The sequence below is a fragment of the Corvus moneduloides genome, chromosome 3, assembly GCF_009650955.1.
Source record: "Corvus moneduloides isolate bCorMon1 chromosome 3, bCorMon1.pri, whole genome shotgun sequence".
Taxonomy (NCBI): domain Eukaryota; kingdom Metazoa; phylum Chordata; class Aves; order Passeriformes; family Corvidae; genus Corvus; species Corvus moneduloides.
Genome location: NC_045478.1, coordinates 73,173,326 through 73,194,788, shown reverse-complemented (window position 1 = coordinate 73,194,788; position 21,463 = coordinate 73,173,326). Strand labels below are relative to the sequence as shown.

The following is a 21,463-nucleotide window of genomic DNA, read 5'->3' as shown; positions in this document are numbered from 1 at the left end:
GCGTACGAGACAGTGCGATGCTTTGTGAGAGGTCTTTGACTACCCTGCCCAGTGGTTGACGGGTGCAGCTCAAGGCTGGACTGCCCCCAGCTGCCTTCCCTTTCCACATGGCCAGCCTTCTTCCTGCCAACAAATAGCTTTCAAACTATTTCTTTGTTTTTAAAAGAAAACCAGACAACCTACCCCACGCACACAAAAAGAAACCCCAAAAAACAAAACCAAAAAACCCACCCCCACACAAAAAACCATCCACCCACCCGTGTAATTTTTCATCTCCTCAGGCTACCAGATTGCTTGTCTTCTGAATGACTTGAGAGCTGAGTTTTAACTCTGGTTTTGTCTCTGAGGCACGGTTGTGATTTTAAGGGGTTTCAGGCAGACTTCAAGTCCATGTATTTGCTAAATATGATGAGACAGATTCCTTACCTTTTGGATTGCTGGTCCACCTGCTTTTACTTCAGCTGTCAAGATGGCTTTGCAGCCAAATATGGCTCAGCAAGGAGTAAAGTTGACTCCAGGCTGGTGGTTGCATTTTTAAGTCATCTCAGTGGGGATCTGGGACTGATCCTCGTTACTTGTTTGCTTTACTTATCCCTTTAAAATATAGGCATTTTCATTTTATTTGAAATCATTCTGATCATTATATAGTTGATGCAGCACTCTTGGTTTAGTGGTGGATTTGACAATGCTAGTTAATGGATGGGCTCAAGGATCTTACAGGTCTTTTCCAATTTAAATTCCATTATTTTACCAGGCCAAGGGCAACTGGAAGTTGCTAATTTTTGTGAGTTATAGTTTATAAGCTATGGGTTTGGCTGCTTTGTCAAGGCAAAGTTGATGACTGTCACCTAAGATCATTCTGAAAAGGAACATCTTTAATAACGTGTGTGTGCTCTATGTGTCAGGCTTTTCAACCAGCCTCTCCACAGCAGAGTTTCCAGTGGCTGCAGTCCTTAATGCTGTTGAGCTGTCCTTCTCTCTTGATCTGGAAGTGATGAGCTTTAGCCACACCACAAGCTCCCCCACGTGGCAGCACAAATTCTGTTTTGCAGAGAAGACACTTGGCTTTGAGGGATTCATAAGCAAGAGCACTCAACTTTGAGAAAGGCCTTGCGCCTACGCTGGAATGGTTTGGATACAACTCATCCCTAAGATTTGACCTTTGCATCAGGGTAGGTAAGCCTCGGGGTTTGCTTAAGTAGTTTTGAGTAGAGGTTTGAGAGAGTTTGCTTAAGCTCTTTTGAGTAGAGATGAGGTGACAGACTGGGGAAGTGTGAGTGAAGGAGGACATGTGCCACATAATTAACACAGTGCCATAAGTCAGTATGGTGAGTTATATTTAAGAAGATGAAGGAAAAGAGGAATAATTTGAAGGGTAAAGAAACAGCATGGACAGCACCAGGGGGATGTGGCGAGATCACAGAGTGTTTCTTTGGAACTGTGGTCAAGTGTGGGGCTTTCCAAAGCTGTTCAGGAAGTGTACCAGTTCTTCCACACACCCCTGCTGGTTTCTGCCCAGTGATTCAGTAGAAAGATCTGTGACCCACTTTGTGTAGAGAAGAGGGAACCTGCTACACCAGTGCTCTGCTTCCTGTGTCACCTCTCACTGCAGATGAAGTACAAAAGCATGGCTCCATCCAGGTATCAGCAGCCCTGCTTGCAGGGAGAGGTGGTTTTTTTCATGATCATAAACTCCTACAGCAGCATCTAGAGAGGAAAGTGAATAACTGATAAGGTGAGCCAAAGAAGATGAATTCCCAGCAAGCCTGGTAATCAGTTACAGCTCTGATGTCCATGAGAGCTAAGAGTGAGCACAAGCCCAGGCTTTAGTTAGCATGTGCTAACTAGTAATGTAAATGTGCCACATTTTCTGGAGGCAGAGAGAATGGGATCTCTGATGAGTGTCTGCATAGCACCTGCACTTGCTCCTGCAGTGAAATACCCAGTTTCAGACCTAAATGTGGAATCTATTCCTTCTTACTACCTTTCCCTTGGAAGTTTTTCTTACATGCACATAATTAATGAACTGATAGAGAAATTTTGTGTAGAGAAGGAGTACTCAGAGGATCCTATTGATACAGAAATGGAAGGACCAAAGAGAATTATTATTCTATTTCTACCTGCTTAAATGTCCGAAGCCAATGCTTCTGGCATCCTGTAAGTCCCTGCACATTAAAGCACAAACCCTGATCTTATCTTTCCACATCTTATCTAGTCCAGTTTCGTTGCCACATTCACAGCCTCTTCCAAAGCTCCAGGTTTGCAGTTGTGTAACTGAATTCTCATGTATCCATTGTCTGCATATTGAAGTGATCTACTCTGCAAGTGCTCTCGAACACTCCAACATGTCGCAGGGACACAATAACATAGCCAAAAGCAGGCATCTACTTTTTGCAAGTGCTGTGAGACTTGCACTGCTTTCAGGTGGATCTGCAAGCTGCTGTGGAGGTGAGGATCAAGAGCTGCCCACATTAACCAGGGAACTGGGGTGGTTTGAGCAGAGTGCTCAAGGAGCATGGATGAGTGCTCTGAGACCTTAGCCAAGATTTTACTTGTTGTAGGAAGCATACAGCTTCCTGGTAACTGCACTGCATTCTGCCTTCAGAAGTCTCCCAGTGTTCTCTGATGCTCCTGTACCATCATGGTTAAAAGCCCTGTGAGGGCTCCCAGCCTGAAGGTGGGCTGAAGCTTTTTAGTCTGTTCTGCCAAGTAGCTGAACAGTGCAATGCCCAATGAAAGAAAACCCAAAGTTCAGACTTAGTCAAGAAAAAAAATCAATGAATGTAAATATATGAATGGCATTAGAAGTGACTCAAGTTCCAGTGAAAGAGATTCGCTCCACTGTTACATAGTGAAAAGCACGCTGGTATGCCATGAACTGAGATTAGCTTTCCTCCGTGAGTCAGTACGCAGGTGCTACTGAGTTAATTCCAGTACAGCAAAACTTGGAGGACAAATGGGGCTTTGCTCTGGCTATAAATTCCATCCAGCACTTAATAATCCTGAACACAAATGGACATGTAAGCAAGAGAGGCTGAGGGATTAAGTGCAGAAGGCAGAAAACAGTTATCTGTAGACTAACAATTTAAATATGGATGGTACAGTACTACAGGGACTGAGATTTATTTATTTAAGCAGCCTAACTGAATAGGAAGAAAAACTGCAGCATTATGTTCTAGGGAAAATATGTGACTTGGCAAAAGGAAGGCTTATTTGTCGCACTGCAAAAGCCTGTGAAGTTCTACAGTATTATGCATAGTTATCTTAAATGCATGCTTTCAGGAGGGTTGTTAGTAAGTGAAAATAGTCAGGAGGGTTTGAAGAGCCCTCAAGCAGTGAGGTTCAGCCAGCCAATTTAATGGGTTTTAAAAGAGCCATCCTAAATATTTGCATGCTCCCTGAACATGGGTAGTTAGATAGGGAATCCTTTGCTTCCTTCTTCCCTTCTGCAACTGTCAATCTGTCTATATCTCCTCCTGTGACACAGAAGCAAACCCACTCTTGTGGATAAGCCTGAAGTAATTGTGTGCCAGTAACTAAGTTTCTGAATTCATAAGTCTTTATACCAAAAAGCTAGCTGGAGTATTATTATGTATAAGGGGATGCTTCATACTGTATCTCTGATTTTGGTCCTAATTTACCCACTAATAAGACTCAGATCATGAACTGAACTCAAAATGCTGAAGCAGTGGTATTTCTTGGTTGATTGGCTAGAGTTTATATGTACTTTTAGTTCTTTTTCTTTGTCTCTTGATTTTTTAACCCTTATATTGAACCTGGATCATAACTCTGATGATTTTTTGGTGTAGCCACAAGGATTAGAAATTATTTATGTTACTTTTATATCAGAGATTACATGACTGTTTTGTACCAGAGCTTGAGATTTTGATCTTAAAATGTCTCTTCCACACAAGAAGCTTCAGTTAGACTCAATCTCTTCTCTCTTTATTATCTTTAACTGTAATGCCTGGTGTTCAGCTCATTGTGATAGTTTCTTTATGCTAGTATTTGGGTTCAAGTGCACCAGCTGTACTTTTCTTGAGTGCTCTATCTTTCATTTCAAGATTTTTTAAATTGCTCTCAATATCAATTTGTTAAATTTTCAACCATATTTAAAGAGCAGAGCTATAGTGAGGTATCCTCAGTAGTGTTTAAGTTCTTCCACATGGTAAGTGCTTCTGGTTTAGCATCTTAAATTTTGCAAGAATTTGAGACCTAAATTCTCAGTATTTTTCAGCAAGGGTTGATCAAATTGGTGATTCTGACTAGATGTAAAGCCAAAACTAAATCAGTGACTCTTTTTGAGAAAAATTGGTGTAAGCTGGCAACCTGTCGGTCAAGGTCCCTGCAAGTACATCTTTAAGTTTCTGTTTCAGTGGCTTACCGGCTTTTTGTCCTACAGGGGCTGAGCTCGAAGTCTAGGAAATTGTTATAAAGGGAAAAACAGTATTGGATCTTCCTTTCCTGTCATCTGCTCTCCTTTCATCATTACTGAGATGCTATGTGTTATGTTTTCTGTCTATAGAAGAAACAGAATTCATGTTGTTGTTACTAGGCAATTTCCTTGATCAACTCTTTGAGAAACCAAAGCAATGTTCTTCTTGTGGACCAGAATCATGGGACACAATTTCTTTCTTATCTTATTGTGTCTGCTGTTTGACTTGGTAGAACATTTGCACTCTGGTTTGCTGATTTTGGTAGTGCTCCTCCTAGAGTACAAATCTCGGTGCTGGTGCCTTCGTGAGAAGTAACAGCATCACTTGCTCTGCAAAAACGGATGTAAAAGTTACTCTTTGTCCAAATATGATCATAGTATTGTTTGAAGTGTTTTTCCTTCCACAGGGGGATTTAAAGTATTTTGTCGAGTGTAGTTCAATTCTTTTCAGATAGGATGGTTTTGGCTTTATGTCCAGCCTTTTCCTGGCCTCTCTGTTGAGACTCCCAGGAATGTGTCAGGCAATGCCAAAAGTATCTGTTGGGTTTTGGTGTGTAGATACTGGAAACTGGTTTCTATTTTAACCTTCAAAAAGGGTGTTATAACTGACAGAGAGTAGAGGATTTTAAAAATAGCTTCAACATGTCTCTGTGAAGCTGGCAGCTTGTTGTTTGACCCTTCTGACAGAAGGGTCAAGAGAGTAGAGCTCTCTTTCAGGGTTGAAAGCCTCACCAGGAGAGCAGTGCCAGAGTTTCCAAGAGTGACTGGGACCCCTTGCATACCTCTTTTCTCAGGTGCATGTTTAAGAGGCCTGATCCTTACTGGGAAATTGTTCTGCCCTTAATGAAAATCTGGACTCTTAAGGCATCCACATTTAGGTACTCAGAAACTGTGGCTCTCAGGACTTGAAGGCCTTTTAAATTATTTCAGCAGAAATGTCTAAGGCTTAGGTCCGAATCCAAACACTATAGAAAAAAGTCTAAGTATAAAAGAGAGATTAGATTCTTCCTCTACAATGTCAAGACTGTTACTTTGTTTCAGGATTCTTTTTTGAGGGAATTTTCTAAGATGTTAGGAAAAATGCCAAGATTAATGTACGTAAAAGAGAGGGTTGTTGCTCAGCTATTTTAGAAGAGGGACCCCCTAACAATTCTCGGTGGCTCTGCTGAGTTCTGTGATCTTAAACAAGTCCTGGGATGCTGGCCAAGCCCCTGAGCCATATCACATACTTGGCCACATAGCAAATGCATTGCAGAGCTCAGGTCATATTCATGTGCTACAAACAAAGCTCTGGAGAAATGTTAACAATTTATTGGACATTAAAATGTTGACAGGTGCTATGGACTGATATGGGATTACTGTAAATCATAGCCCAAAGGTGTACATTAGCAGATACTCAAAATTGTCTACTTCAGGAATCTAACTGAGGATGATGAGTTCCAGAGCCCTGTTTTCTTAGATGCTGTGTATGGCCAATGGAGAAAGGAAGAGAGAAACCCTTGCAGAGTTTAGAAAGCAGGTGACTTTCACTCCCTGTATGCTTTCAGGTTCCCTATCCTCTTTCAAACTGTATCTTGAGAAGCAATGCAATGCCAATTTCAGAGTGCAGCCAACAAGAGCTGAAGTCAGGAATAGATCTGCAATTGTTACTGTTGGTGACTGTGGCCATAACAGTGGCTGCCAGCACAAGAGAATGGCCTTTGCCCTGACACCTCAGTGTTTGTCAGGGAGACTCTCAAAACAGTAAGCGTCCTGCACAAGAAATACTGCTCAAGAGGATTTTTTCCATGTTTTAAATTAAAGACTAGGTAAAGCAGATGTAAGACCTGATGAAAGTCTCATCCTATAAAAAGACATAGATACACAGGGTAGATGGCAATTGTGGAATACTGCCTAGCTCCTGTTGATAAGCTCAGGGAGCCCATATGTAAGGATCAAATGACTCAGAGTATTGGTATCTGGGTGGTTCAGTGCTAGGTTTCTGATATGCATCCTTCATATTGTCAATATCTCGTATCAATTTGTCTGTGAAAAAGACCTTTGGAACAAATGCATAGGATAGTGTCATTTTACTTTCCACTGTGCAGTTCCCCAAGTATATCATTTTTAATAGAGGACAAGCACCAAGTGTAAATTTCCCTCTAGATGTAAAAAGGATCTCTCAAACACAAGGTTGAACCGCACTTAGAAAGTAATAGTCCAGAGGGAACTGCTGGAGTTGCCCACAAGTGGTTGTGGACAAGCATTAGGTCCATGGACCCTTCTGGCAAATGTAAATCCTCTCCCCTCACATGCACACCTGGCTGTTTGCAGCAGAATGATGGATGTTTTATGCTGCTACCTAAAAGTCTCTTGGGCTCAGCAGTCAGAGGTGTTCATGTCTGAAACTATCTCTGCTTGCAGGCTGGGGTTTTTCATTCAAACTAAACAACTCCAAGAAGGCTGTGGTCAGACTGCAGAAGGACACATTAAACTTCTAGAGAGAAAAACAAGAGTTATCCCCCTTATTCTGTTTCAATGCATCTTTAAATATTTCATAAGGTGCTTTTCTGAATTTGTAGTATTCTCCCCTGCAGACAGCTTTTCCTTTTCCATTAGTTCTTCATAAACTGGCTTTCTTACATGTATCTGTGTGAACAGTGTCTTGCTACACTGAATTATGTTGAATATTATCCTGAAATATAAATACTGAAATGTATTTCCATGTATCACTAAGAGCCTATTGGGAAACCGAGTTAGCTTTGTAACAGCTGAGGCATTCATTTGCATCATCTTTTTACTGCGGAAAATCAAGCCAAATTACTCAGACTCACTCTTGTCCCGATCCCTTATGTAGCATTGACTCCATGCAAATGTTAAGTGCAAAATCTGAAAATAAATATTTTATTAACATAAGAACTCTTCTTGCCCTTGAAATTTCAGTATCCCCTGTGACCTGAGTTAATTCTGTTCTTGTAATTTCTTTATTGTAAGATGAGAAGCTGTAATCACATCAGACGTTTCAGGTTTTTTGTGTGCATCCTTGTATATATAAATATGTATTATTATATATAATTCTGAGAATATACTTATGCACACAGAAACCTAGATAGATAGATAGATAGATAGAGATGTAAATATAGATATAGATATATGTTATTTCTTCTTTTCCACTGAAGGTATGTAGTCAGATACACACTGGATTAAATAAGTTGCTATGGAAGTAAATGATACTGAATGATTAAACAGTCTGTGCTCAAATGCAGCATCTCACCAAACACTTCTCCAAAATAAAAATTCTTCCAAGGAATGATTTATAATTTAGACCTGTAAAAAGATTTCCTGGACAGCATTTGTTTCCCATGTGTAATGCAGTTTTAAATCTACTTTCTGATCCAACTTTCTGCAGTTGTCTCTGAAATGGCTTGGTGATGGATGGTGGCAAACCGCCTAAAGATGAGTAGATACCTTGCCTCTCTAACACATCCCTGCAGAGTGGTGAGTTAGTGTCTGGTATGGCAATGTCACAAAGAAGAGGAAGTGGGGTGAGAGAGTTGAGAGAGTTGCTAATCAAAAATTACGTAAGCTGGACTCACAGAAGAAGAGCTAGGCAGCCAACTTCCCAGACTGAATCTTCTTCTTCCATGAAGACTTAAATCACTTTTCAGGAAAGATTTTATTCAAGCAGAACTTCTTTTGAGGGCTTTTTTTTACCTGAAGCAGAATCCGTGTCCTGTGCATAGTTAAGTCCCACTCATGGGGATACGTGAAGCTGTCTCCCCTCTCTCAGGCCAACACAACCTCCGATGCAATGCAGTTTGGTAACTCCTGGTGAAGGTATTCTTACCATTAAACTCCACTGAGGTGGGCATCTTGCCACTTTTGTGTGGCTCTTTTAGTTTCCCGTAACTGCAAGTACAGGAAACTAACCTTGGGCCAGTTCCAGCCCACTGTGAGCTGGCTGTAGCACTCTGGAACCAGGCAGTGATCATTATAAAATGATAGTTTTTCTACCAATGAAGAATTACAAGAAGGGTTTGCCTTATGTGAAGGCTGAACTCTCAGACTCTGGATTAACTTCATAGCTGTGTCACAGCCATCCTGGGTGCCTTCAGAGCCTCTTTCACTTCTGATGGGATTTTCAACAGTATCTACAAAAGAGAGGTGCCAAATTTCTCATTTGTACTTAGTGCAGTGATTAGCACAGTACTATTTCGTCCTCATTTGGAATACACTTGATATCTTGAAATCCAAAGAGAAAGAAGTGGATATTATTATTTACTATGCTCAGAATTGGGGATATCCTATGAAAATTCTCTCTAGAAAAATGATTTTGAGATGTTAATTTCTCCACTGAAAGCTACAGTTGCATATTGTGACTTGTGCATGTAGTTTTACATTATGGACTAGGTAATTTTTGTCAGATTGCCTTGAATAATGAACAAATTCAAGGAGACTGAAATCTATTCAGACACCTAGTAATGATGCAAGAGCAAAATTCGTTAAGGTAAAGGTTTACCGTGTGTTGTGTTTTGTGTTTCAACCCAATGTTTCATTTACCTCCCTGACTATCAGAGTGTCTTCCACTGTGATCTGAGAACTGTGTAAATTGCATACACCAGTGAAGCTCCTGGCTGACCTACCGTCCCTTCAGGGCAGATGCCATATTGGTGCCTCTCTCCCTCCTCTCCCTCAGGTGTCTTGCTGGTGGCAGCAGTGACCTTCACGCAGCACGACCAACATCTCAGTCCAGTTCCCTTCCAGTTTGTGGCTGTGGCCAGTATCCGTGGCCACATGTAGCCAGTATCAATGCACTTCATTTGAACCATGCCTTCACTACCAACCAAAGTTGAGAACACACTACAGGGCTAAATGGACCTTTAGTCTGACCCAAACTTTTTTGTCCTAACATTACTAAAATGTCTAAGGGAGCATATTAGAATGTGAAATTATACTTGTCCACCCTCTGCCATTTGAAGTGCAATAATTTCCCAAGCCAGGGATGGCACTTAATACCCTCAGATGTCTTTCTATGACTCTGTCCAGTAGCCTTTTTAATTCATGCTGATATAAACTTAAGTATTTGCAAAAACCTGTTAGCAGTGATTCCTACAGCTTAGCTACACGTGGTGTGAGGAACCACCTCTATTTGTTTATTCTGAACCTTCTGGTTGTTAGTAGTTTAATCCAATGATCCTTCATTCTGGTACCTAAGGAAAGGACAATCATCCCCATCACTCAGTCTGACACACCACTCATCTTTATAAATGTTCCTGCAGTGTGAAAACAAAACACTGATTTTCTTCTCAGAAATAACAATTGAAACCAAATATTTTTTACCTTGGATGATCAAATGAAGCAACAAGAAGTGGCCTGCCTTTACACAACTTGCCCTGCTGTTTTGCATTTTCCAGATAAGACTGTTGATTTAGAGGCAAGTTGTTGTCCCTGTTTTCTAAATTTGAGTGTCCAAGTTATAAGGTTTTTGCATACTGTTTGATTGGCCTTTCAGGGTTATTTAAAGAAAAAGAAAATGAGAGTTTGGGGTTTCCACAATCAGCGCTGACTCAGGCACGCAAGAAGCAAGTTTGCAGAGGGAGAAGGTGGAGTTTTTCATATGAGATGTTTTCTCACTTTAACAGTGACAGACTGTAATGAAAACTCAAAAAACTTCAGTCAGCCTCTGGCTCTGTGCAAACCTACGGGGGACATTTGTGTTTGCCTGATAGGCAGAAAACCATCTAGAGGTTGGGAGTTTATTCCCTGTGGTCATTGAACTTCAAAAAGATATGAGCAAAATGTGAGTGCGTTCCAGAATGATTTGGGTTTCAAGCATGCAGTGAGCAATATCTTTTTCTACCAGATGGCAGTAGAAAGTAGGGCTGTAAAAGGTCTGCCTATGTGAAGGTCTTTAAGAAACAAAAAACAATTTTTGCACAGTACAGCACATCAGATGCAAGTTCAAACAACCCAGGATGTATGTGCTGCAGCCCAAGGTTCAGGCATGGTTTATTTAGGATAATTGTCCATCAGGGTAGTTGTCCCTTTCTGGAGTGCACAGGAAAGTCTAAAAGTACTAGAAGTATCATCTTGCAATATTTCTGGGTACCTCTGTCAAGATTACAAATACCTTAAATTTTCCTTGGCTGCCTTCTGCAAGATCTTGTTCTCACACCAATGAATAATATTCTTACCACAGAGCAGCTGGACTGATAATTAAACAAAAAATCCCTTATATCTCCAAAATAATATAGCTGAATAAACACCTGTTACAGAACTATGTATGTTGATAATGGTCTTAACTGGGGGGGGGAAGTGGGGGAATATTGTTTCTATTTTCTTCTTGTTAGTGTCAGCTGAGTGCTGAACATTCCACTTTTGCTGGGTGCAAAACACACCCTGTACAAAAGGAGCATCTTGCCATGGTTTCCACCCTGAGCAGTGGAGAAGTTGCTTGTGTTTGTAAGGGGCAAAAGTAAGATGTCTCTGAGCACTCTCTCATATGCAACAGTGGTTTTGGAGTGCAGCCAGCTGAAGCTCAGCCACTCTCTAAACATCACATTTGAGGAGAGGCCAGAAAAAGATTCCTGACACTCAAGTATGTTGTGGGAGTTTCCATAAATTGAAACTTCAATTCCCATTGTTCTTAGTGCTATCATGACTGCACAAATGGTTCTGTATCCACTGCCTTTCTCCTTTGTGTTATAAAAACTCATGCCTTACACAGAGCTTCCAGATGAAAAGATTAGGTTTGAAGTTTCCTCATGGAACAAATTTTATTTGATAGATTCCATGTTTTAGAGTCTAAAATTTCTTGCACTTGGTGAACTTTTACTGAATGTCCAGAGTCCTGAAGTAACCCTACAGCCATCCCCTGGGAGACTGGCCAAGGAGTCAGGGAGTCTGGGAAGCCCCAGACTTCTGATACCTGGCTTTGCTGTTGGTATTAGGACAGACACAACTTAGCTGAGACGTTCCAGTGTCTGAGCAGCTTCCTGCTGACTGGAGAACTGGGAAGAATAAAAAGATTTCATCTAATGCAAACTGAAACCAAATTCTGAAAAAATGAAGTTTCCTGTTAGCAGGAAACCCCCTTTCCTGGCTGTCCTCAGTTCTAACTTGGATGACTTCATCCTCTCATCTAAACTCAGGTCGCTTGTGCTTCTTGACTTGTGGAGTCTCAGTACACAAAGGAAATGTATAAAGATAGTGGATTATAATGATTGATGCTAATGAGAAGCACAGAAGGGTATTATCTACATTTAAAGTCCTAATGTGTTTCCTAACACTCTTTCTCTCTAAATAACCGGTTAAATCAGACTAGGTTTTAACAGATAGTGTTATATATAATTCCAGAAACAAATAATCTGACTACTGTAGCTGGAAGGGAATTTGTCAAAGTCTAGATAGGTTTTTCAGTCAACAAATCTATAGTTATAAATCCATAAAATAATGTGGGCCAGAAGCAAAGGTTAGGTCTTTCCCTCTCACATCACATGTAGCACAGGAAACAGAGTTTCACCTGGTTTCTCCCACATTTATACCAGCCATTCTTTAGAGCAGGAGGCTCCTGCAAAGTGGTGAAGGTGGTGGTTCCTGTGGGAGAGGACAGAGGCCTTCCACACAGCAAGGGAGGAGGAACTGGAGAAGGTGGAAGCAGCTTGGCCCCTGGCCAAAAGGGGAACTCAGAAGCTGCAATGGTTGATAAGTTCAGCAACTTTATCATCATGTGATTGAAAATGAAGGATTCGTCCCCCAGGATGCTTGTTAGAGCTCCCAGCAAAGGTACGTGACTGCATTTGCCATCAGCTCCTATGTATTTTGGTAATGGGACTGAGCCGAAGGATTTTGATGAAGCCCACTTACCATCCACTAAAATTAATAAGCATACTGAATACCAAAATCAGCTAAACAATCTAGGCATTGGTTTTGTGTTACATTGTCATTTCCGAATCATCATTTGTATGTGCTGTTCACAATACCTTGCAATTCTTTTTCCCCTATATCCACGTTCCACAATCTTCTAGGGTCTGTCATTCTCTTGCCCTCTGGACACAACCTACTTAACTTTTTTCTCTTGCTCCATCAACCTCTTTGCTCTTTGAATACTGATTATTGTTTATGTATTGAAAAGTAGATGTATTATGTAGTTAATTATATCCTTACCAATTATTCTTCCATTTCATTTGACATTGGAATATGATGCTTTTTTTCCTAGGTATTTCAGTTCCTTTGATAATAGCTATTATTCTTCTTGTAAATCATGTCTTGCATATAAAACAAAACATTTTGTACAGGTGTTCCCTTTAGCCAGGGGCACTTGGATTTGAAAGGTCCTCCATCAAGACTCAACAAATGCGGGTTAATCCCACTGTCATAACCTCTACATGAACTTAATTTTCATTAAAGAAACCAGAGCAAGATAGAAATGAGGAACAACTTAAAGATGCAGTATCTTTTTATTACTTGAATGACTCTACATGCAAAGAACACAGTCTGTATGAAATGACGGAATGTAACAAAATGAATGTAATGTGCAAAGGAAAAGACACGGCAGCAGAAAATATTGAAAAGCAGTCACAATAACAGTTCATGTTAATGAGAACTACTAACACTGGTGTAACTGAAACTTCTTAATAGCAGTCCAGCAAATGGAAGCATTTCTATAAAACAGCCAAACAAGAAATATTTCCCCAGGTATTTGATCCTATTTGATTTCTGGAAGACATGTTAAAAAATTATCATGTGTATAGATGGAGAAACACCATAAAAATTTGATTATCCTAAGAGTCTGCCTTGGCATATTAACTGGGAAGGAAATTTTAGGTGAAATGACAGCCACTAATTTTCTTACTTTCATTTGAGTACTGGCACAAAGGAAAGAAAGAAAAAACCCTAACCCAGGAGTTGTACCTGTGTTTTTTTAATATATTCTTTGGAGAGTTTTGGTCTACCTGACCTCAAAATATTTCACGAGAAGATACAGTATATTTTCATGAATGTCGAGGGTACACCAATGATGTTCCCATTCAGAGACAACAAAAATAAACCATTCTCAAAGATCTGGGAAAGGCTGGGTGACGATGGCTTAAAGTCCAGTTGACAGAAATGGAAGTTTAGTGCTAAATATGAGATAATAAAAAGATCCAGGAGAAATGCTGATTTATTATTGATCACTAATTTATCTGTAGAGTAACAATTTGAACAAATGTTTACTGAACTGATACAGGATTCTGGAAGTCCATGCCCAATCTACCTGCTGCAAAAATCTTAAGAGCTTTGTTGTAGAAAAATACAAAATAGACACAAGAAGTGAATCTGAACTGAGAGTTTGAAAACGTCAGGGATTAGAGAAAGCAAACACTTATTCCCAGAGGCTCTGATGATATCAGGCAAAACTGCCAAATAATACTTCTAAGGAAGGCCATAGGGCAAGACTTTCTCAAAAGCAGGTCAATGACTATAAACATGTGGCTTGTGCTTCTGGCACCTTCACTTGAAATGAATAGCAATGCTCAAACCAGAAAGAGCTCAGCACGGGTATGAAGAGCTTCCTGTCTCTGCCTATGAGACACATGTTGGCACAGACAGACTGCAAACCATTGCTATCAGTAAGAGGTCAGCAGGCACTTTTTCTACTTTCAGTTGCAGTTGTATGAGTGCTAAAGAGAAGGCAGAGTCAGAAAAGACTTCAGCAGTAGCTGGCATTCTATCTGCAGTTTTTGGAGGAAGTGCCAGGGGAGGGGAAAGCACCAGATCCTGACATTTTAGAAGTAGCTGTGGTGAGGTTCTCTACAGAAAATGCTTTATGTTATGGGGCTAAGTGCTCAAAAATTTTGAAGATTATACTAATGCTGTGTAATAAATACTTCAAGGTGAAGTATACTTCATATTTGTATACAGAGAGGTAAGTATGTGTGGCACTTCCCCTCAGTTCTCTGTCCTAATTGTTACCTTTCTTTTTAAGTGCAGAAGATTTGACAGTCAACTTCCGAAGCTCAGAGGGACTAAGCCTGTTGAGAACAACTCTTACACCTTTAACAAGACCAAATTTCTTTCTCATTTCCTTGTCTATATCCTGACGTGCTTCTTCATCATTTCTTTTTTGCAAGCCTTCTTTGGATGGGAATGCAGTCTTGTTGAGGAACTGAAATGGGAAAGAGTAGAATTTGACTATCAGGAAGTGAGCGTTGACTAGTCATTTTCCTCCCACCCCAGTTTATTTTCACAGCTTTTTTTCTACACTCACGTACCTTGACGATGTGGCTTTGCAAGAAGAATTTAATTCAGGAGGGATCTTGCAAGCCATCCCTTCTCTATTCTTCCATTGTTACTTTAAAAAATTATCATGATGGCACTCATCACCTGTTTTCAGAACAACCTTCTCCTTTGGGAAATATCTTGCCATTGTATTAAATTTTGCCCTATTGTTCTCTAAATAGCAATAGAATGAAATGCTTTGGTCCTGTTCAAATACTAGAAAAATTTTGGTATATCTCAGGCCGTATTTTTTTCTCAGAATTATGTAATTATATATCTTTTTTTATAAACAGTAAAGTCTTACAGGCCTGCAAGCTTTAATTTGATTTCCTCTACAGTGATTGTATCCACTGGATTTCTGTTTAGCTTCCCCACAAAAGCATGAACAAAACCAGGTCACTCATCTTTCACAGCCCTTGCCCTCTTATCAATATTCTGAATAGTGCACTTTGCGTTCAGCTCTGTTGAAGAGGAGAGCAATTTACTGTCCATACACAGACACTCACCTGATCATCATAAGTTACCACCTGCTGCCTTTTCCTAGCAAGAGGGGAGCAGTTCTTGGGCTGAGAGATGGTAGTCATCTTGGGTGAAGAGAAATGTGTTTCATTTGATGTTTTCTTTTGGGGTGTGGGGGTAGCACAGGTTGTAAGACATTTTATGTTCTGCTTCACAGCATCCTCTCTCAACAGCAGTGGATGTGAAACTTGGAATGTTAGTTTACGAACAGAAGGACACGTAATGAGCCAAACGATGGTCTTCATAAACAACATATGGTGGCCAGCTATTTTCATTTCTGCTGCCAACTCTTCATGCCTCATTACATATAGAAGGTAGACTTGACCATTAGAGATCATTAGAGCATTTCCCTTAAAGAGAGGAATTTCCGGTTGCTCTCCAACAGGACTAATAGATGAAAGTGTTAACATATTCTTATAATCCTTATTGCTGAGTGACTTTAAAATTTCTGAAACAACACTGTTAGATGACTTTACAATAAGAGGATAGGATCTTGCTGTCTTTCCATCTGGCTCTTTCTGTGCAAGCTCTTTCATTGGGGTTATTTGGGAACATTTCTCATCTTCAGTTACATCAGGACTAGAACAGTGCCTTGTTAAGTCTGGGCTGCTTGGTATTAAAGGCTTTGAAAAATTGTGCCAGAAGGATCCGGAGCTCTCTTGCGTCTTTATTACTGGCCATATGTAAATTACAGATTGTGTTTCTGCTGCTTGTCTTACTTCAGAGAACCTTCTTGCTGCAGTTAACAGTAGTTGCTGTAGTTTAGATGGGAAGAAAGATAGTGGTATTAATGCAATTTTGGCTTGATGTGGTACCTCTAGATCAGGTTTTAAAATCTGTGCCTGAGGTTCTTCAGTAAGTTTAAGAGGATCAGAAATTTCAGAAATGGATATTTTGTCTTCTTGGTTAGCATGAGTTAGTGAGAAGCCTCTTTGCAGAGAGTGCTTTGAAGCTGAGGTTTCATTACTCTGAAACTTAAAATCTGTTGAGAACTTTCCTCTGCCAGCAGAGGTCATGCCACTATATTCTAGCATATTGAAATCTTCCTCGCTGCTCATTTGCTGATCCTCTCCTGCCAGAGCAGATGCATCTCTGGTATCCACCTCCTAACAATTGTTGTGGTTTGACTTAATGGATTCTGTTTAGACAGATGAGCTTTTGTGAAGGGGCAGTTGTACACATTAGAAAGGCTTCTGGAGGAAAGAGAATGCAAAAGGAGTTTCAGCAGATCTCATCTATTTTCACCTCTTTCCTGAAGGGCTTCACTTGTGCAGCCTCACATGCTTACAATAAAAGTGAACAGAAATTAAAATGTGATTACATGTTTGTAAATGCACACGGAGATTTTTCTTCATTACCTCAAAGAAAATTAATAAACAGAAATATGTCATTTAAGTATTAACTACAGCTCATCTAGCCAATAGAATTTTTCTGCAATAGTAATTTGCTGTGAGATACTTCCAATCTTGACTTAAATTGGCAGTGGGTTTCTGCTTGCTTCCATAGGAATTTACCTAATACTGCAAGCTGCTGGTGGACAGGATCTATTGTGTTTAGATGTCACACTCCCTCATGTAAGAAGATACAATCTTCTTAGACACAACACTGTTAAAATCAATGCATATTTTTAATAATAATGGTCTTAACCAAAGACCTTTACAATCAATTTTGTACTTTGCTTGCAGTGATGCCATGATGATTTTTTGCCTTTTCTTTTAAACCCCTTTATACCTTTTTATAAATTCTATATTCTTAGTGCTTTTTGCCTACATTCTTGGACTTGTTATTCAAGCTAGGAGACTAAACATTTTAGAAGCCTTGTAGCTAGGGATCAGTGTGCCCCAGACCCCAAGGTCCTCTCCAGAACACATTTTGTAAACTAAGATAGAACCATCCAGGGGAAGGCTCCTCAGGGAGGGGGGGCTCACTTGAGCCTCTCATTGGGGAATCTTTGATAGGTATGCTAATTAGTAAGACCTATAATGATATACCAGATCTTTTGGGGGGTGCATTGTGGTGTGCATTGAGGTGCATTCGACCTGGATGTAGTGCACCTAAGGATCCTTAAAATAAATACAGAGGTAAAATCCCTTTTCCCCTTCTAACTGTGTTTGACTCTTGATTTTTAAGACCAGGAAAAGGCATCAGCAGAATGATTTCACTTCAGCAATCAACCTCAGCCTACACTACTCTCTGCTGTAGCAGAATCAGACCCGGTAGCTTTGTCATGGCTTTTAATAAAGATGTAAAAAGATAAAAAAAAACAAGTTCAGATGTTTATCTGATACATATTACAATTTACTAAGCACCAGTGTAACTGAAAAAAACTAAACAATCATAAGAATATAGTTGAATTTACAGTAGAAGGAAACATGAAATTTAAATTTGTATCCTGAGAGAAATTAACAAATTAACTTTGAATTAACTGCTAGTTCTCCAGTGGTTATATTCTCCTCGGAATAACCTACTCAGCACTACAGACATGATTTTGTAGAAAGTAAACATACACACTCACATTACTTGTATGTCAGTCACACAACTCTAAGGTGGCTTTTAGCTTTCCTAAATATTAAAATACAGGTGAGATTCACCTCCATAACTGAAGAGGTTCTACTACTTAACTCACAAAAAAAAATGCAATAAAGACAAGTTCAGCAAGCTGTGAGCTGTTTAGGATCATAAAAATTAAATTTTCTGAGTCCTTTTATTTAGTAAAAATGAATAAACTGAAATATAAAATGACATTTTGTCATCATCTAAGCTGTATCTCCTGCATTTATGATGCATACATCAAGATGTAATCACCCAGCTCCAGGACTCTGATCAAGAACAATTATATCAATTGTCAGCAAGTTATTTGAATAATTAATTGTACATACAGGAGGAGTGAAGTGCTTCTGTAGAAGCAGACTGTAAATCAGTTTTTTTCCTTTGCTTTATCTGATGAGCTGAGTTGTTTTGTTCTGCTTTTTCACTTCTGGTTTTAGGGGGTTTTACTACATCCAGCATTGTGGTATGATAAAGCTAGGGCCAGTCTTCTGACCTAGAAAGTCTATTAGCATCTTAAAAACCAGAAAGTCTCAGAAACCTGGAGACACAGCAATTGAACTAAAACTAAAAAAAAAAAGGTAAGAAAAAAGGTTTCTATTTTTGAGATAAAGAAATCTTGGTTAACTGTGAAGCCAGCTAAAAAACAGGCAGATGTCACTGCAGAAGAGAAAGTCTCTGATTCTCAGAAGTTGTAGCTCAACTGTGATAGTTCTGAACCAATTGATGTAGTGATGGAGCTCGTCTGGTATAGTCTCCAACTTTGATGAATAATGTACTGTACTGTACATTACAGTGCACATATTAATGTACAGTAGTGACCTTGGTTGTGTCATTTTGTCAGTCCTTGAGTTTAAGAGATTACCCCTTGTGTCATGGGTCTCAAGGTTCCCAATAAAACTGAAAAAAAGAATGACTATATTTACATGCCTTAAAATTTCCTTATTTACACCAAAAAAGAAAAAATCTGAAAGAAATCCTTCTTTCTTCTTAAAACTTGCAGACTGCAAAGCAAAATCTCACATTTAGGAACTGAGCAGCACAGATTTCCCTATTATTTAGATTTCATGGATATAAATCTTTTCCATCTGAACTGGTCTCACAATCTCATTTTTATGACTCTACCTCACCATTGCCCTCTCTTCACCAGAGATGAAGACATCAAAGAGTCTTAAGAGGACTCACGAAAACGACTAAAATTCATATTTCAAGTTTCATTATTTTTGGTAAAAATGTGTCATGCACATGCAAGGGGCCCTTCTAGCCCAGTTCCTGCCTCTGATGGTGGCCAGAAGCGAAGGCCCAACAATACTTTGAGTAGAGGCCATGCACATGGTGGCAATTTCCTGGGTCCCCCCAGCCTTGAGAGTGGAAGGCACAGGGCCCTCCTGAGCCAGTAAGGCTTTCTCCATGGGTTTCCTTCTGGCACCAGGCCCTGCTGTGTAACACCCTCAGCTTCCCCATCAGATTTAACCCCACAGCGGTGCCCATGGGGCCACGTATGGCCAGAACACCTCCTCAGGCTCCTGGTTTGGGGTCAAGCCCCAGCCTCAGCAGTACAGCCAGTGTGGGCTGGGGGAATGGAACAAGGGGCTGAGGTTGAGTTACCATTACAGCCAGAGCACGGGCGCCGGGCTGGAAGCGCAGCCTTCAACTGCAGCAGCAACTGCTGTGGCAACGGCCAAAGCAGCAGAGAGCCTTCCAGAACCTTCCAATGGCTGCTGGGCACCAGCGGGTTCAACAGCTGCTCTGGGGCACACTGGCTGCCCCCCGCTGCACCAGCCACTGCCTGCAGGCCCCGGGCCGTGCCCGCGCGGCCGCACTGCCCTCCAGCCTGCCCGGCTGTGCCGCGGTGCCCACCCCCCATGAAGGGCAGGGCCCTCAGCACCATGCGGCTTTGATCCCTGTATGGAGCATTCACTGAAAGAGTCAGACTCGATGATGCTTCTGGGTCCCTTCCAACACATGATTCTGTGACCTGTACCATGGAGCCAACCCTTGTGTCCCTCTACCTTTCTGTCCCTTTGGCCTCTGCAGGGCTGCAGTGTCTGGGACCCCAGGGGCCAGGGATGGCAGCTCTCCCTGTGGCTCACCGAACATGCATCCCACCTTTCCTGGGGGAGCCCTGGAGGCCCTGCCTGAGCCCTCTCCATTGCACAGCCTGGCCACAGTTCCTCGCTGCCCCTTCAGATGTCCTTGTCCTCCAGCCAGGGCCTTGGTGGCTCTGGAAGGGAAAGCGTTAGCATGCCCAAGCCTCCCTCCTGGCCTTTCCTGAGTGCTGTTCCCCTTGTTTCTCTTGCATTGCCAGGCAGTGCTCAGGAGTGAGGACAAAAACAAGCCCTGTGGCCAAAGTGAGTAAAGAAACTTCCACTCCTGGCACATTTGTTCTGGCCCTTCCCATCCCATCCCATCCCATCCCATCCCATTATTCCCTGCTGTGGCCCAGCTCAGCTCAGCCCAGCCCTTCAGGAACCTGGGTGACAGCCCGTCTGCTGTGCTTTGCCGGCAAGGAGGTAAGGAGACTCCAAACTAGAAGGTTGTGTTCTTTATCTGCTTACAGTTTGGAAAGGAGAGAGAAAGTTTATACATCAACCCTCTATCTGTCTTTTTCACACCGATTTGGGAATGTGATGCAGCATGTCACAGACAATGAGTAGGTGTTAGATTTCATATTGGCTTTTTTTTTTTTTTTTGCCTGCACAACAGTTTTCTTTAAATGCCTCGGGAAAAAATTCCAATTTCAGTGGGTTCTGGAGCAAGTCCTAGCATATCAAGCACTTGCTCATAATACACTATGTTTATTTATCTGTTTCAGATGCTGAGCTGTGATATATAAATATGATATACTGATTTTGAAAAAAGGTGTCCTCCTTCAGCTTGTGACAATACCTGTTTGGAAACAATGCATAGCCTTCAAGGGGCAACTTGAAGACTAGGAAAAGGCAAGCACCCCTGTACAGCTTGAGAAAGTAAGCTATGACCACGTGCAGCACCAGAACAAAGAACACCACACAGACATGCTTGTGGGCCTGCAAGGCACCAGCTAAAGTCTGTGCATGCCTCAGGAAAATACAGGTTTGTAGTGTTTCCTACAAGCGACTATCCCCTGCCAGCGTGCTGCAGAGCGCAGTGCAGGCACTGGAATGCATCAGCTGTGTCAGATATGAGCTCTGTGGATGTCAGATGCCCTGCACAGCTCGTCAGCGTGTCAGCACATCCTCCCGTACCTCTGCTGTCAGGATTCTTCCACCACCCTGGCACCAGAGCACCTGAGGTTCTCATTTCAACTACAAGCTGACGGTTGTCCCTGTTCTTGTAATTTGTGGCTCTTACCAGCCTGTGGCACAAGAGACTGAGTGGACTGCCTGCACTCCTTGAGTAAGTTTTTTAGGGCCTTACAGCAACCTAGAAGGGCACTCAGCAAAGCAGATGCTGGGGAAGCTCTATCTAGTGAACCAGAATTAACTTGATCTCATTGCTTCTATGCACCTTCCATAGCTGAACAGATTGATTACACTTAAATACCTTCCTTTTTAAATGATTCCACTTATTCCAGTCCTTACCTGATGCCTGCTCCTCATTGATTTTAAAGTCACTAGGGAGCTAGATGCTTCATGGTCACCAGCTGTGTGATGAAGATGGGGGAATTATATCCGTCAGTGGCAGACCCTTTTGTCTGTGTGTGGCCCTGAACTACAGGGACACAGGAGTCATCACCAGGTT

At 41.2% G+C, this 21,463-nt stretch overlaps 1 protein-coding gene across 1 annotated transcript; it reads right to left on the bottom strand.

The window, feature by feature from the left end:
* Positions 1–12,910: 12,910 nt before the first annotated feature.
* LOC116440881 (ligand-dependent nuclear receptor-interacting factor 1-like) lies at positions 12,911–16,476 on the bottom strand. The gene is made up of 2 exons (XM_032102196.1): positions 15,181–16,476; positions 12,911–14,561 (listed from the first exon to the last, which is right to left on the bottom strand). Exons 1-2 carry the CDS (start codon positions 16,249–16,251, stop codon positions 14,358–14,360), a joined length of 1,275 nt encoding a protein of 424 aa, XP_031958087.1. The 5' UTR covers positions 16,252–16,476; the 3' UTR covers positions 12,911–14,357.
* Positions 16,477–21,463: the final 4,987 nt, after the last annotated feature.